Raw genomic sequence first — 18,255 nt, forward strand, 5'->3', positions numbered from 1 at the left:
CTCTATGTACAGATTTCTCAACCACAAATAAAAATGTAAAGAGTATCATCTTTAAGTATTCAAGAATATTGTCACTTCTCTTCAGAACATTTCAGGCATATATATTAAACCAGATATGACAAGCTGTATTAGCAAAATGTTAATATTTATTATAATGAGTGTTCGAATCATTCTTTTACCTAAAAAAATGACCTGAAGTATCATATTGGAAGCCAATTTAAATGCCCAGCCAAGGTATAAAATCTTTTTTTTTCCTAGTCTGGAGAGTTTGGAAATAAAACTTTAAAACCGAATCTTATTTTCTTTCACGTAAACCTTTAGGTGTCTGATTTGTATATTGTGTGGAAAGCCTTATGATGCAAACATTCAAGAGTCAAGGCATTTAACTTCGGGTCCTTATCACCTTACTTCCCTTCTTCCCAATTTAAATTCACTTTGAAAATGTTTCAAGTAATGCTATTACTTTCAAGATTTTTTTATTTGATACTCAGCACACTTTTCAATACTATATTAAAATTGTAGTTTCCAGGAAGGAAAGCCAGTTTTCTGAACCCTGTGCAGAAGAGTTATAAATAACTGCTTGAAAAGTACAAAGCAACAGTCTTTCTGTGCTTAAACTGCTATAAAGTTGCAAAACTTCTATGAAAGTCATACGTGCACCAAAAGCTTTCACCTCCTGTGCCCTTCTGATAGGTGATGCTTCCTTTTTGTTGTTGTTGTTGTTGTTGTGAGAGGAAACAAGGTCTCAAGTTCACCTGAGGCTTAAATGTCAGTTTTTAGGTTTGATAAAGTGTAATTGTATTGTGGAAAGAGACAGGTAGCAGCTCGGGATGATTTGGGAGTTACTATCAAAATGTTTTACCTCATTTGATCATATGCTATATACTGCAGCGTTTAGAAATAAAGAATGAAAATCATGACTCACTACAGAAGGGGAAGCAAAGGTAAATGAATTTAAAAAATGCTTCCTAAAACAAAACAAAACAAAACAAAACAAAACAAAACAAAACAACAAAACCAAAAACAAACCGACCCGTAGAAGCAGTACCACATTCAGTAGGGTGAACCTTCGTGAATTTAAAGATAGTTATTTTCCTACTCCGGGTATAACACGGACAACAGGGAAATTGGCACTCATTTCACTATCCGCTCTAGGGCCGGGTTTTGAATTCCTGTTAATATAGCACTGATAAATTAATTTAGGGTATCCTTTATGTATCAACTCCAAAAATAGCTACATCATTATAAAAGAAAAAAAAAGTGCTCTGGCCACCTTGGGAAGCGAATGCCACCTATTTTATCCATGAAGTGAGACTCTCAACGGTCCAGACAATCCCAAGTGACAGATCATTACATCAGTCTATGAAACCCCTTGTCCATCTGGTCATCATGAAGGTTTAACAATTTCTCAATTTTAGACACTGGGTCCTGGAAACAGAAGTGATCTCCTGGAGAAATAAAAGCAAAAGCCTTCCTTCCCCATCCCGCCCCCCCCCAGTACCTCTTCTGCATCTCCAAGATCTGAGGTGTTAACCCATCCCCAGTCCCTCTGCATGCTTTCTGGGGCGCTTCTTTTTCTGTTAGGGTTGTTAAAGTCCTTGTAGCATCTCGTCAGGAAGCCACGAGGAAGAAGACCTCTGGAAGCAGAGGAGCTGTGAGGGGCGGGAGGAGTTGGGGCCCTCCTTGCATTCGCCTCCCACAGGGTCCAGACCCGCACGCCGGGCCTCTGAAGCCCAAAGCACGCCCACAAAGGCCAAGAGTACAGGCTTTGCTGGGCCGGGGGAGAAGCAGGGCGGCTACTCCCTGCTCCGCAGCAGGCAGCGGGCCAGGCTGGGTAGAGGTGGGGGTGGGCGAGGAGGGGCGCTCACGTCACGTGCGCGCGCAGGGACCGCAATAAATGCCCGGGAGCTCGCGGGAGCGGCGGAAGCGCTCGGTGCCTGGCTCTGCACACCGCGGCTGCACCGAGCGGGAGCGCGAGGTCGCCGCCAGCCTTTGCCTCCCAGCCTCGCTCCTGTCCCCGCCCCTTGCTCCTGCGGAGAGCGCTCGGAGGAACTCGGGCGCCCACCCTGGCTCGCTAGCCCGGCAGCTCCCTTTCGGCCCCAATTTCAGGCTCTAACTTGGGAGCGCTACGCCTGCTGCAGGTCCTAACGGAGCCGCGGAGGCCCAGGCTCGCGTCTGCTCTCAGCGCCCTCGTCGCCCCAGGACGCGCGGCGCGCCGGTCGTTCCCGATCGGATTCTGTGTGTGCAGTCGCGTGCGCAGGCTGGGGCGGCTGCGGGAGGCCGGCGGTGGTGTTCGGCTCCGCTCTCGTAGGGAACTTCACGCTGGAGAGGTAAGGGCATTTCTAAAACGCATCGCCGAGTCGTCAGTCTCCCACCTTTTCCTCTCTACCTTTTTCTTCTAAAACCCCACTTAAAAAAAAAAAAAAGCCAACTTGTAGAGAATGGGCGGGCACGGAGGGTGAGTGGGCTGCTTGGAAAGCTGCAGAGATGGAGACCTGCGGGTGCTTGTGCTTCCAAGTGACTGTGGGTTTCACCTCCTCCTCCTCCTGTCGCGCGCTTTCCGTTTGGGTTCAGAGAAAAGTGTTCGCCTGCGGTGTGTGGGAGGAAAAGCTGAAGTTGCTGGTGAATTGTTAGCTTTATCGGGTGCGGGCCGCAGGTTGGGCACACACTTTCCAGGAAATAATGATTGAATTCTTCTTGCCCTGCGCCTGGTAAGAGGACACTTCCTCCCAAACCATTCTTGGGCATTAGTTCCGTGGGCCTTCTAAGATGTACCCGTGGATACATGTATGAATGACATTTTGTACTTTTAAACATTCACGTCAATTTCAGCCAGTTGCGGACATTCTGAGTGCGAACTGGAGATAGTACACTGGTACAAAATAATACCTTAAAACAGAGAGAGAAACGTGGACCTCTAGATTGATAGAAAACCCTGTAGGTAGATAATACCCTTTGAGGCTCTATGCAATATATAGCCATTTCAAGCCTTTCAATTCAGAAATTAACTTCAAGCTTGGACTCTTCGGGGCTACTTTTGCCGTATATTTTGGCCTCATGCATGTTGTCCTAGTACATATAGTTGTTTATTTTGTGAAAATAACGCATTGTAAAAATTCCTCTGGAGGAAAAAATGGATTGGAGACAGTTATTTCAAAAAGTGCATGTCCATTTGTTGGCATTATATAAACAAACCAAACTGGCACACTTCCTTTGTAACTGTTATTTTACTTTTGTTATTAGAAAATTAATATCTGCCTAGATTTTCACCTTAATCACACTGCATGTCGTTATAGCCAAAAGGAGTGGAAGAGCCTGTCTTGGAGATTTTCCCGGGGAAATCCTGAGATCATTCATTATGAAGTGTACCGCGCAGGAGTGGCTCAGAGTAACCACAGTGCTATTCATGGCTAGAGCAATTCCAGCCATGGTAGTTCCTAATGCTACTTTATTGGAGAAACTTTTGGAGAAGTACATGGATGAGGATGGTGAGTGGTGGATGGCCAAGCAAAGAGGAAAAAGGGCCATCACAGACAATGACATGCAGAGTATCTTGGACCTTCATAATAAATTACGAAGTCAGGTGTACCCAACAGCATCTAATATGCAGTATATGGTAAGGAAATTTTTCAAATGGTATGTACAAAAATGTTTATTAATGCTTTCAGTCTTCCTGGTTAAATTTCCTCGTGCTATTATTTAATCTTTACCATTTGTCCTGTATGAAATTTTAAAAAAGATTTTCTTGGAGGCTATCTTCCTCTGCATATTCTTTAATCAGTGTTCCCTTTATTCTAAGAGCTCTTTGAATTTCAGAGTAGAATTAAATACCTTCAGATGCAATGTTCCTACTAAAAGCTCTAAATTCTACTCTTACCGGGAGGATTCCTATACTGAAAATGCTGAACAGCTGAAGCATTTGCTTTTAAGTGCTTTAGTAGAACAATTGCTTCGTAATTCCTAACTGATGGAACTTATGAATGGTGGATCTGAAAAATCGAGGACCAATAATTTAAAGCAGTTTTCTGGATTATTGATAACTTTCCAGTGGGTCCTTGCTTCTTACCAATATGTAAATGACCCATTGTAAAGGGTACATTTCTGTGGTTGCTTTATGTTAAGCAGTGCTTTGGCAATGGCTTTTTTTTCTCTTGTGGATTTATTTGTGCACTTTGACATGTGAAAGCAAGCTCAAAGATTAAAAAAAAGTGACTTATCCTTAATAACCTCATATTTATTTTTAAAGTAGTAAGTTTGGGAAACAAACTTACATTATTATTATTATTTGTTATTTTTAGAGAGGTGGGGAGGGGCAGTGGGAGAGGGAGTGAGAGAATCTTTTTTTTTTTTTTTTTTTTAAAGATTTTATTTATTTGGCAAAGATAGAGACAGCCAGCGAGAGAGGGAACACAAGCAGGGGGAGTGGGAGAGGAAGAAGCAGGCTCATAGTGGAAGACCCTGATATGGGACTCGATCCCGGAATGCCGGGATCACGGCCTGAGCCGAAGGCAGACTCTTAACCGCTGTGCCACCCAGGCACCCCTGGGAGTGAGAGAATCTTAAGCAGGTTCTCTGCCCAGAGTGGAGCCTGCTGCGGGGAGCTCGATCTCACAACCCTGAGATCATGACCTGAGTCGAAATCAAGGTGTCGGATGCATCGACTCAGGCACCTAGGCACCCCACAAACTTACTTTTTAAAGGCTACTAGGATATAACTCATTAATGTATTACTGTATACCTTAAATATTTAGAAAAAAGTTTGTATATCTATTATACTAAAATTAGGAATGTACTAGCAAAAATCGATAATAAGTAATCACTGGTGATAGCCATGCTTATACAATGAACATTGGGAATCACATTTCTCCTTTGGATAAGTTGTAGCGTACAGTTAATTTTAATGCATTCTAATTTTCTTCTTTCTGCATTCACATTAGTGCTGATGGGTATTCTCGAGACAACTTTCATGATATATGGAAGTTCTAAGTTAACATTACCCATTTCAAAATATAGCATATTATTTTAACTTTCACTAGAAAGAAAATTTACCCTGAAGAAAGTAGGTTGCACTCAAGAGAACTCATCAGAGGTTAAGAATCAGGGCCTGGCAATCAGGTGGCATGGGTTTAAATTCTGTCACTGATACCCATTAGCTATGTGACCTAGGGTAACTTAATTTCTCTCTACCTCCATTCCCTCATGTCTAGCATGTGTACTCACCTCAGAGGGTTTTTGTGGGGATTGAATGAGATAACCTAAGTAAAGTTTAGCTCATTATGAGGCATATTGCAAGGTCTCAGTAAATGTGACTATGACCAATAATTAATTTTATGTCTCCCCATAATGTTTAAATAAAATACCTAAGGAAATTGTTAACTCTTTTCAAAATTCTGTGCAGGCTATGACATTTGTAATGTCTCACATTTCTACTTTTTGTATATTTTAAAGCATTTGTCCGAAGTAAAAAATTCTATGATTTCTTCATTTGTGAGCTTTCAAAGAGCAAGAGCCAATTATGGAGCCTTTCCAAGTAGGCCACTGTATGCTTATTCCATGTGGATAGGTATTCCATTGCTTTATTTAAAATAAGGAAGAACTTGGGAGTTTGAATCCACAAAAAGAAACCTGAGAATATTTGTGTGTGTTTTAAGTAATATGGAAATAATGAAAGAACAGTTCAGTGATTCGTTTTCATGTTGGGCTTCCAAAGAAAATAACTGCCTATTGTATGATGTCTAGTCTGGGGTGTTTATATGAGTTTCTTTTTAGTTTCACTGGTTTCATTCTATCCTTGAAATGTAGATTTAGAAACCAGCCAGGGTTTATGTTGTGTTGCCCTTAGATACTATTAGCACTGGAACCGTGTCTTGGCCATTAACTGGGCTGCAAAGGACTTCATTGCCCAACTGTACTGGAACACATTTTCTAGAATACACATTTAAGGGGAAAGTCTAAAAGAACAATACTATTTTATTTGAAATATTGTTGACTTATGCATTACATAGCAATAGAAGTACAGCTGTTGATCAACCTTGTGAAGATGTTATTTATTCAAATAGTTATTTAAAAGTGTATTTGTTCTGAGAAAGCAAAATTAAAATTTGGCTTAAAGAGCTATTTCCTGTAAAATCTGCAATAAGTGCCACCACTTTGTCTACTTGTACGCTATGTGTCAATCACATTAAAAATGTGAATAGCCAGTTACCTTATTTATGCTTGGTGCTTATTTTTGTGTACTCTTTTTACTTGAACCTATGGCAGCCAGACTATGTCCACATTTATTAACATCACATCCCTACCCCTACTTTTATCCTCATTTAACTAATAGGGTTAAAAATTGGCTCTGGAACACCACATTGTCCCTTGAAGAGCTTATAGGCTGATTGAGAAGGAAGAATAGACACATTTGAAAATATTCAAGTAAACAAGGACATAAAATTCTCTGCTAAAGTGTGTAAATAATGCCAAGGGAGCACAGAATAATGGAATATTCCTAATGGTGAGAGTTAATCAGTGGGGAAGATGGGGTTTATGGTGTTCCTGGAAGGTAGTCAGTATCCTGAATTGTGGCAAAAAGTGGAGGGCATATCTCACCTAGAGGAAGAGAAACAGACAAGTCCTGTTTCCAGGAAAACTTCTGGATGAAGAGGTTGAAACAAGCATGACCTGGGGCAGAATCAGGAAGGGGAGAAATGAATTATTGATTACTGAAACCAGTGATGCTTGGAAAGGCTCCCTGATTGGCTTTCCATCTGAAAGCTCATAAATGAAGAAGTCCTACCAATTTTTACTTCAGACAAACACTTTAAAGAGAGAGATTATCCATATTTAATTTAGGGTAAGTTGAGAAACTGCAGCTCTTAGGTCACCAAAGGAAACTGTTACTGAAAGAGGCAATGGATTCTTAAAGGAAAAACTACTAGCTTTGGCTCCCGATAGCCGCAGGTTCACATTTGCCTCAGCTGCTTATGGGTATGTGAACTCTGACAGTCAGCAACCATTCTGGGTACTGTTTTTCTCAATGGTAAAATTGATACAGAGAATAAAACCACAAGCTGAAAGGAGATAAGATATTGGATACTGTTGCACATACTCTCTTTTTTCAGGCCTTTCCTTTCCATGGGTTTTCTTTCACCTTATCATTTAGTTGTTTTATTTTTTTGGTTATTTCATCAACATGCTCTTGTTTCCGGCTCGTCTTGTAAAACTTTGTTTCTTAGGTTTTTCCTTTTGGCCTTCTCCCTTCCTATAGGACGTTATCTATTCCTTTGACTTTAAATACCATCTGTATATTGATGGTGTATAGTCCATAGCTAGTATATATCTCCATGTAACAGTCGTCTCTTTGAGCTTCATTTTCATATTTCCCACAGACTGCTGGGTCATCCCCATGTGGTATTACTCCACAGTTACTTCAAGCTTAAGATGTCTGAAAAGAAAATGAACTGCCTTACCTTTTTCCCTCCACCCTTGCCCGTGATCCTACTTCTTTTCCGGGATTCTTAGTGGATCTCATCAACATCTGCTCAGTCTTCTGTAAGCAAAGCAAAACAAAACAAAACACCCTGCAAAACAGAAAATTGGCCCCATGCCCCCAACTTTTACCATGCTCTCATTCCTCCCACTTTCACATAACATACACACACAAACATAAATACACAGTTACTTGCCAAATTCTGTAGATTCTGTCTCAGAAATGTCTTTTGAATCCATCTCTTCCATTTTATCCTAACCTTTGCTCATTATCTCACCTCAGGATTGGTACCACAGCTTCTCACCCAGCAGACTGTACCAGTCTGTTCCTACTTTATTTTTTACTTTAGTCCGCCTTCCTTATTATTACTAAATCTGTCTTTTTTCTCAAACAAATCTGTGGTGGTTACTCAGCTGTGCAAAACTTCTGTTGACTGCTGGATGCTCACAAGGTGAAGCCCACCTTGATTAATTAAAGGAGGCACATGCTGTCAATTCTGCCCGTGGCCCTCAACTCCCTTGTGTATATCCATATCTGTATTCACACTGAACTATTTTCACTATTTTTCACTGTTCGTAAAGGTGGTTGTCCTTCTTCATGTCTCTTTGCCTCTTTGCTCATCAATTTCTTCTGTGCCCAGAATGTCTGTGCTTTCTGTCTCCTCCTCATAATCTCTTATTCAAGATTAAGCTCAAATGTTGTCTTTCTGCAAGGTTTTCTCTGGTGCACCCATTCCTCTGCCCTACTACTTCTGTACTCCTAAGGTATTTTATTCAAACCTATTGAAAGTATAACGGTTTTGTTGCAATTAAATAGTTACATGTCTGTTTTCCTTTCCAACACTTTAAATTTCTGGATGGGTAATCATCATACCTTATTAATGTTTATAACCCTGTGCCTGATGCATAGAAGTACTCAGTAAATATTTGTTGATTGAATACGGTTGGTAGTTCAACAAATATGTGTTGAACAAAGGGATGGGTGGAAAGATAGAAGAGGTTATATATGAGGTAAATGTGAGGACAGGTAAGAAAGAGGAATTAAAAATTCTGGAAAGTAGGATATCAGCAACACTAGAGATACTGACATAAAAATTGGAGATGCTAGAGATGAAGGAATAAATGTTTCAAATAATTCAATATTTAAAATATTGATGTTACATTGAAAATTATCCTGTAATATGGAGCTACTGAGATAATAATAAATATATTCAAACGTTCTGGAATTCAAATACTAAAATGCATTAATGTGTATTTACCTCTTGCTACAAATTTTTAACATAGAGCCCCTAAAACACTATAGAGTGACTGAAATCCCAAGTAGTTCACTGTGATGCAAAGTGTACCTAAGTCTACAATGTGTTTAGCAGCCAGAACACTTTACCTAAAAAAGGACACATGGCCAGTTATATAAGCCATTTTCCGCTATTATAACTATTTCCATGTCTTTTAGGGAACTGTTGACAGACACTCTGCTGGGAGGGTTGGTGGTTATGCCTGCTTGTTCTCACTTCACATACGGGCAAAACTATGGGCAGAACCTTGGCATAGCACTTTTCCAAATGTAGAACAAAATACATCTGGATGCCTCTCCTTTTGCTAGGCAACCAGAGGCTCTGAGCCAAACACCCAGTGGTGCTTTTGGTCCATGGTGCATGTTGCAATAACTTGATTCCAGTTTGTCACTTAGATTTTTTCTAAGGCCATGTTTAACATGGGACGTCAAGTTGTTATTGGTCTTGTTTTTTTCCTGTACTTTAGTGTGGCAGATAATCATAGAAACTGGACATGAGACAACCTAGTTTGCTAAACAGGGTGAAGCTAGTCTGGGATCTGCCCTATTTCTGTCTGTAGTCTGAATCCAAACCTGAAAGAGTTATCTTTATCTTGTGAGTTGCTCTGTTTACTCTCATAAATCTATATCTTCTGACATTATTTGCCACTTGTTACATGTATCCAGAATAAATGCAGGTAGTGAAATGATGGCCTCATAACTCATTTACCCAAAGCTCCATGTTTGCACATTTTTTATTTTGCTAAAAGTGGCAGGAATTCACATCAATGAAGGTTTTGTTACAAGTCTTGATTCCAAAAGCAGTAGTTTTCTCTCTGTATGTTGGTGCCTGCCTGGCAATTTTCAAAAATTAAATGTTTGTATCTTTTATTGATATACAATATAATCTTCATTCATTTAAGGTATATGAAATATCTTTGTTGGTTCAAAGAATATTATCATTATTTAACGTTATTAAGGTTTTCTATTCTGTATTTAAAATAGCTTATTTAATTTTCCTAAAGCATTTTATCTTAATATTTTTTAGATATAATGAAGTTGTATTTGGTTCTCAGTATCTTGGTCAACACAAGTAAAATATTTACAAAACCTTAATTTGAATAGATAATTATTGTTTTTTAAAGACGATGGCACTTAAAATCAATCTATTTTTTTTTCAGAAGTTGCATTGTCAATGGCAATACCCATAGGAAAAAAGTGACATAGTCCAGTTTTATATAATTTAGTTATTACCCTGGAGTTCTGGGAGATTAAAGATACCTCCTTAAATGTAAACAGCAAATCTGGGGTCTTAGAAAGCAAAGAGCAGAGAAATAGTTTTAGGAGGAGAATGGAGCACTCAAAGCCAGAAAATGCCACAAAATTTGAAATTGTTATTGTTATTTATTCCTTCATTCAGAAGGTATTAGAGGTTTACTATATGGCAGGCACCCCTAGGACCCAGAAGTAAACACAGCAAACATTCTTCCTTGCCTGGAATAGGTGTGAAGACCCTCAATCACCATACGCAGCAAAGGGCCCATGTGGTTGACACAGAGCCAGGGTGGGAAGTAATGTAGAAAATGGGATCAGAGATTTAACTGAGAAGGACAGATTTAGATTGTTGTAGAAACTCACTGTCAGTCTGAGTGATAAGAAACCACTTGAATTGTTTGAACAGAGGAATAGCATGATTTAGTACTTACACAGAATCATCTGGCTTTGTTGAGAACAGAAGTTTGGTGGTGTGAGGTGGGGCAAAAGTGGGAGCAGGGAGGCAAAGCTATTGCAATAATCCATCTAACACTGATGACTGGTAGCCATGATGGTGGTGAGAAGTGGCAAGAGTGTGAATACACACTAAACGCTTTGTAATCATAACATCAATCTTGAAAAATTCAAGGAAGCCTTGTTGCAAGATTAATGAAATTGCCTTGGTGAACCGGGCATCTGGTAGGCTGGGAGTTTCTGCATCTGATGCAAGATCTAAATCCACTCAATTCCTTGCTGCAGTTATTTGAAAATGGACGGTGTTTCTATTCTAGTTTAAAGATCAATGGGGAAGATTCTGTATCTTTCAACTTGGAGTGGCTTCGTGAATTGTTACAGAGATCCCAGAAGTCCCCCAGTTACTTGATACCCATTTTGTCAACCAAATTCCAAGAGATTAGAGGAGGTGAAACAAACCTCTGCCTCCTCACTTGCCAGGATAAGGATGCCTGCTGTTTTCCCACGTGATTTTCTCTCCTCTCCCAAAAAGCCAGTCTACTCTCTTACTTCCTCCATTAACAACAGAGAATGAGACTGTTAGCATGAGAAGCAGAACAGGACAGTGGCCCAGTTCTTATCCAGTAATCACCAGTTTCTTTACCATGGGATGTATCATTAGGATTTTATTTCATTTTGGAGTTAACAGATTTTGGATGTGGTATATGGCTGTATAGTTTTTGCCTAAGGAACTAGAAGTATTGGAGTTACCATATTTTTAAGATAGGGAAGAATGTAGATAGATCAACTTTTGGTAGAGAAAACTAAAGCTCAATTTTAGACATATTAAACTTAAGATTTAGCTTAAATATACAAGTGAATTTATCAAGTATGCAATTAGACAAATGTGGTGTAGTCTAATCTGGAACATAAAATTAGCAGTTATCAGCATTTAGATGGTATCTAAAGCCATGAAGAGAGAGGAGATCATCAAGGAAGTGAGTATACATAGAGGTGTTTGAGCCCTTGACACACTTTACTGTGTAGAGGTAGGGAGGTGGGGGAGAAACAGCAAAGGGAATTGAAAATTAGGAAAAAACAAGAATAACAACAACTAAAAACCTGGGAGCATGATGTCCTAGAAGCTAAATGAATAAAGGCAGAAATGATGATCAGCTCGGTTAGATGTCGCTTTTAAAGATTAAGTAAAATGAGGAGCCTTGAATTGAAGGTCTGGTAAACCAATTTGTGTAAAGTCATAGTGGTCTAAGGGTACTGGGCAGAATGGGATGAAACAAATGAGCATGCACCTTCATTCACTCATTCATTAAACATGTGTGTTTCATTTTCTATGGACCAGGTGGTATCTGCACTCTTAACTGTTTTCTAACCAAAATTTTTCAACTTAGTTTTAGAAGATGTAACTCAATTAGGGAACATATCCCACATTTATAATGATGGTCAATAGGAAAATGCAATTTCTTTGAGTAATTATTTTTTTTACCTTTACCGAATAACTTCATTAAAAACAAAATAATCATTTATAATAATTTAAAATTCATAATTGAGTGACATTTAGTTCAAGAACATTCTTTGCTATTGTTCAGCTGTGTCCTCTTACACAGTCCTTTTAGGAATTTAACAACCAAATAATTATACGTAATTTAAAATTTAAATTCTCATATTTTTAATGATTTACTAATTCAATTAAAGCCAAATATTTATAAAACTGACATATATGTCCTATACATTATTATGTACAATACATACATATATATAATATCTAGTTCATTGGAAGAAGAAATTCAAGTGGTAATAAATTGTCTGGTTCAGGTATTACAGTATGTCTAAGTAACCCTTTCCTTATTTTCCTATATATCTGTTGCCTTCAAAATTTTAAGAAGTTACAGAAAAGCTTTTATAATTGATTAAACCAATTTGTTGTTGATAAACTTGTGTTTGTGAAAGTATTTAAGTCAACAAATACTGATTGAGCATTTTTGTGGCAGGCACTGTTCTTGATGCTGGAGAATATGTCAGTGTATAAAAGGTTCAACAAGTTAAGGAAAATAAGGAGAATGAGATGATAGAGAAGGATAGAGATGGAGCTAATCCTGTTGGGTAGTTGGGGAAGTCTTCTCTGAGTTGGTGGCTCTTGAGCTGAGAGCTAAGTTGCAAGACGGAGTCAGCTAAACAAAAATACAGAGATCTGGGCAAAGGGAATACTGGACACAAAGTCTCTAAGTCAGAAATGAAGTGGGAGTTTTCAGGGGTCACAAAGAAGGCTAGTGTGACTGAACTTTATTCAGTAATGAGGGAAGTGTTAGAAAATGAGGTAGACTTAAAAGCCTGGGCCAGAAGTCCTTTTGGGTTATAGGTGAGAAGAAATTTGGATTTTATGCTGAGTGAAATGGAAATCCATTGGAAAATTTCTTGCAAGGGATTAACCTGGTCAGTTTCCATTTCAAAAATTATTCTGACTACATTATGGAGAGTGGTCTGAAGAAGAGCTAAGGCTGAAAGCAGAGAGACAGTTAGGAAGCCATTGCTATATTCTGGGTGTGAGAGGATAGTGACTGGGACCAGGGTAATAGTGGTAAAGATGGAGAGAGATATGTGGTTTCAAGATATGATTTGATGGCATTGGCGACAGTGTGGTTGATAACTTTAATGTGAAGGGTGAAGGATAGGGAGAAATCTGGGATGTTCATAGGTTTTACTTAAGCACATTGGTGGATAGTTGAAGCATTTTCTGAGAAGCAGAAAGGAGTAGGTGAGGATGAAATCAGGAGTTCCTTTTTGGCCAAGCTTCATTGTGATGCCAAATGCCATCTTCATCTGGGTTTTAATGGTTAATGGGGAGGTGGGACTTGAGATAAAAATGTGGAAATTATGTAGGTGTTATTAGGAATCATCTTAACTGACTGAACAAAATCATCCAAGGAGAAGATTTTTATGGACAGGAGTTGAATGCCTTGGCTTAGCCCTGTGGTGCCACAATATGTAGAGACTGAACAGAGAGGAGCAACTAACAGAGAAAGCTGAGAAAAAGTGGTCAGCAAGATTGGAAAAAAAGACAGGGTAGACTGATGTCCCAGAAGCCACAAGAGAGTTCAACAAGGGAGAAGTCAGTGTTTCAGTATTGTTGAGAGGCTGAGTAAAATAAAGAAGAAAAGCCAATCATGGTTTTGTTAACATGGAGGTTATTGGTGACCTTGATAAGAGTAATTTCAATGGTGGGGTCTGACCGGAAGTCTTACTGAAGTGGGAAGAAAAGAATGGGAGGAGAGGTAGTAGAGAAGTTACCTCAAGTAACTCTTTAAGGTGATGCTGCTGTGAAGGAAATCAGAGAAAGGAAACTACCTATTGCTACAGGGGAATATGGGCCTTTTTTCATTTTTTCAAAAGAGTATGTTTGTAGGTTAATAAGAATGAAGAAATTGAGAAAGCACTTGGCAATGGGAGGGAGAAAATATACAGAGTCACTTCATTTATTGTAATAGGAAAGACTGTGGCTGTAGGTTCAGAAGCAGACAGTTTGGTGTATTCGATGAAGAAGAGAGAAGAAAATTTTCATGCAGATGCTTCTGTTTTTTTTCCCAGTGAAATTATAAAGCAAGATCATCAGCAGAGATTGAGAGGGCAGGAATGAGGGTGTGAAGATAGGACATTACGAGATGGTAATTATGGACATACTGCATAACAATCTGTGTGGAATCAAATGCATGGGATGTTTTGAGATGTTTTCAGCTCATTTCATTCATAATGCTTTATGTTTAAAAATCCAATAGATATAGAGAAGGTTTACTATATAGTCTGTCAAGATGTTTCCAAAAAACGGAGATTTAAAGTAATGATTCTTGCTCTGACTTGCCATAGGTCACATTACTCTTTTTCAGCCACTTTCTATGATGTCATCTGCTTGACCTTTGAAGACATTTGACTAGACAAGTTCTGGAGATGAGAAAGAGGTGATTAAAGGCATGTTAGTGGGGTTTGAGTTTTGAAATATTCAGGTGCTACATAATACTGATCAAGTACAGATACAGATGAGACAGTATGTTTGGGGTTCAGATTGCAAACTGAATGCTAAATACAGATAGTTGTATGGGGATTCCAAAAATGAAATTATGGGAGCAGTCCAAATATGTGACTTGAAATAGTGGGCTACTAAAACTTACCAAAGATAAGAATCTGGAACCATGATCTGGTGAACCTTACTTTTTTTCTTTTAAGTAGTTAACAGACTCAATAAGGTGTGGTTCAGTCAACTACTTACACCTAATTTATTGGAGAAATGGCAGCATATTTTCTATATTGGCAGCTCATCAATGTCAAAAGCAAAATATGAATATGGACATTATTTAGTAGGTCATGCTGCTTTATATTTTAAGTTTTTAACAAAGAACATTTTGAAATCAATCATCAGGAAATTAAGGATGGCAAGTGTTTTCATTAGAAAAGCCGTTAGGTATGATTTTGGGAATAGGGTGCTTTAATCCAGCACTTCTCAAACTTTAATGTGCATATGACTCCCCTGGGAATCTTGTTAAAATACAGATTTTGATTCAGTAAGTCTGCGGGGGTCTCGATATTCTGCAAGCTCCCAGGTGATGGGGCAGCACCATAGGGGAACCCCAGTTTGAATAGACTCTAGGCTCCCTGAAGGACATGAAACATTGACTCTGGAATTCAGATTCTTTCTTTTTGACTCTGGAATTCAGATTCTTTTTCCCCTCCTTGACTATTACATTCACTTTTTCCTTTTAGTAAGATAGCAGCTGTAACTTCTAATGCGGGACAACAGAAACTCCTTTTCACTCTCTTTCAAGAAGTACTTAGAAACCAAAAAGATGAAGGCATTTGCACAGTAAAATCCCCCAACGCCTAATATTTAAATCAGTCTAATTGGAGGAGTAATGGAAAATGGCATCTTAAAATTAGCTAATGGCACAGTTCTGTGAGATAATGACAAGAGAAGTGCAGTCAGTGATAAGATAAACAATAAAGGGCATATGAGTGAGGAGGGAGGAAGTAGAATTTCGAATTGGGCAAATATGGAGGGGCAACTAGATAAAAGGATAATGAGCTGTTAGATAAGACCCAGGGATGAGCATGAGAGTTTCTGTTCATAGACTTTCCCATGTATGTGTCTGTACATCAGACAATATAAAGGAATTCCGTGAAGGGGGCAATACCATGAAGGTCCTGGGAGTAAAACCTAAAACTGAATCTTATATTTCCTCAAGACATGGTACATCCATATCTGAAATATTGAATGATTGACCGTCTATCGTGAGATCAGATGTTGTCCAGAGAAGGGAAACCAAAGCCCTAGAAGTATTAGGGGGAGGGGCGGGGCAGGGCTCTGGATTGAGAGGGAGTAAAAGCATCAGAACTCCTGCCTAGAAAGAGAGAGCGGAGAGGTCTGTTAACCAGAAGTTCTGTGAACACGGAGAACTAAACAAATAAAAAGCATCACTGTCTCATGGAGCATCTATGTCATGATTCCATACACCTTGGGTTTTTTGATGCTGTACAGATCTTGCCAAGCTTGATCACCTTTGCCCATGTTAGAATGCCTTATGCGCTCCTGGTTTTCTCGCTAATGAATTTCTCCTCTTCCTTAAGAATCTGCTTTTGTCTAAACCCTTCCATACAGAGTTCTTCTCTGGCTCCCATAGCATTTCATATCTGCTTCTGCCCCTGGCATTTGCATCCTGTCTCTTTCTCTAACCTCCCGTTACTTTATGGGAAGGGCCTGTGCTTTAGTAAGTTTTGCATTCCCCAGCTGAGTGGCTGACAGATACTGCATGCTCAGTTCATGCTAGTTGGAACAGGAAAAAATGGAATGAATAAATGAAAAATGAAAAATGAAAAGATGATTAGGTTTCAACAACAGTTTTAAATGGGTAGAATGCAAAAGGATTTGATTAATTCTGTTCTGACAAGCAAATGCTCTTAAAAATTGCAAAAACATTCTTTTTAATGAAGTATTGTGTTTATTTTGTACTTTATTTTATAATTGTAAGTGCAGTTGCATTTTGGTTAGGTAAAATCATTCTTTCATAAGTATGACAGGTGACTAATTGGCACTAGATTTCAGTGACTTTGAGAGTTACATTTGTTTACGGACAACTCTGTCTCATGAAGTGAGGATGTCTAGACCCCTCAGCAAGTAGGGAGACTCAGGAGATACAGGGAGCAGAATGAGAAAACTTTTGCCAGGCCACTGATTTTGAGATGTAAATCACAATGTGGTAATAAGTACAAATTAATATATTTTAAAGTGCATATAAATCTTAAAGAATTTCAGAATAAAGTAGTAATCATGAAAGGTTTCTTAGAAGTACATTTTGAAATAGTATTTGGAAGAAGTTATAGTCATTGTGTGGTGGGGAGTCTGGAAGAGAACATTTGGATGATGAGAACCTTCTTAGTAAAGGGGTTGAGGGGCGCCTGGTGGCACAGTGGTTAAAGCGTTTGCCTTCGGCTCAGGGCGTTATGGGATCAAGCCCACATCAGGCTCCTTCACTATGAGCCTGCTTCTTCCTCTCCCACTCCCCCTGCTTGTGTTCCCTCTCTCGCTGGCTGTCTCTATCTCTGTCGAATAAATAAATAAAATCTTAAAAAAAAAAAAGTAAAGGGGTTGATATGAGAATATGCGTACAGTTGATTTGAAGGCAAGGACTTGGCAGCCACGATCTGTAAAAACTGAGGGTTGTGGAAGAGGTGGGTGGGGGATGGGGTAACTGGGTGATGGGCATTAAAGAGGGCACGTGGTGTGATGAGCGCTGGGTGTTATACACACTGATGAATCATTGAACACTACATCTGAAACTAATGTTGTACTATATGTTGGCTTATTGAATTAAAAAAGCAAACTGATCCAAGCCTCTATATGGAGATATTTGGCGAAATATTTTTCCTAAGTATAATGAAAAGAACCTTGTTCAAGTGCAATTCAGACAGACTGGAGCAGTGTAACACTACTCATCTTTCTATTCATATCTAAAAAACGAAAGAAATTTCCTTTGACATAATTTGGCAGTATCCATTTGATTTCTGTAAGTGGAAATTATTACAATGGATTTCTAAACTTGAGGTTTGTGAACACTTTTTAAATTATTCCTGTATGTATTTGTGTGTATCATATATGTATGATATGATATATGTATATATATGTATATATATATATGTATGACATATATGTATATGTCATCTTACCTAAACTTACCTAAGCTTCAGTGGAAATATCATCTTAGAAATTTAATAGGAACAAAAGTGTTTAGGTTTGAAAGTTGATTGTCAATAGACTCAAAGCAAAGCTAGGAATAACTTACTCTGAACTTTGTATAATTAATCATGTTAAATTTGAATTGTAAGGGGATTCTTTACTTTTCCTTTGGGACTTTAGGTGGCAATGATTGATTATCTTGTTTTTCAATCATTCAATATCTTGGATTTGAATTTTTTCCTTAGTCATATGAATATCAGCAATGTTCCATTAAAAGCCTATGCAAATCACAGCAAATTAAGCAGATTCTTAAAGGAATGAGGGAATATGAGAACATTTATTAAGATCTAATAGGTATCAGGTCATATGTTAGACAGTTTGCTAATATAAATTCTGTGAGATATTTTTATTCTCAAATATTATTTTTTTAGCAGGAAACAAATGCCACAATAACAAGAATTCACCAGAAAAAAAAGAGGGTCTATATGCAGAGTTGTGGACAGAACTAAAGTGAGCCATAAGGGATGGGGGCTTCCAAACTTGAATGGTGATGTCACAGCCTGGT

General features: G+C 38.7%; 1 protein-coding gene across 1 annotated transcript in view; it reads left to right on the forward strand.

Annotated features, from left to right (window-relative positions):
• Positions 1 to 1,960: 1,960 nt before the first annotated feature.
• CRISPLD1 (cysteine rich secretory protein LCCL domain containing 1) overlaps positions 1,961 to 18,255 on the forward strand; it is a 44,801-nt gene continuing 28,506 nt past the window's right edge. The window contains exons 1-2 of the mRNA XM_008710814.2: positions 1,961 to 2,330; positions 3,297 to 3,616. Coding sequence (XP_008709036.1) covers positions 3,359 to 3,616 — 258 coding nt within the window. The 5' untranslated portion in view covers positions 1,961 to 2,330; positions 3,297 to 3,358. The remainder of the gene's footprint in view (positions 2,331 to 3,296; positions 3,617 to 18,255) is intronic.

Source organism: Ursus maritimus, unplaced genomic scaffold, assembly GCF_017311325.1.
Source record: "Ursus maritimus isolate PB19 unplaced genomic scaffold, ASM1731132v1 scaffold_9, whole genome shotgun sequence".
In the NCBI taxonomy this organism is placed as follows: Eukaryota; Metazoa; Chordata; class Mammalia; order Carnivora; family Ursidae; genus Ursus; species Ursus maritimus.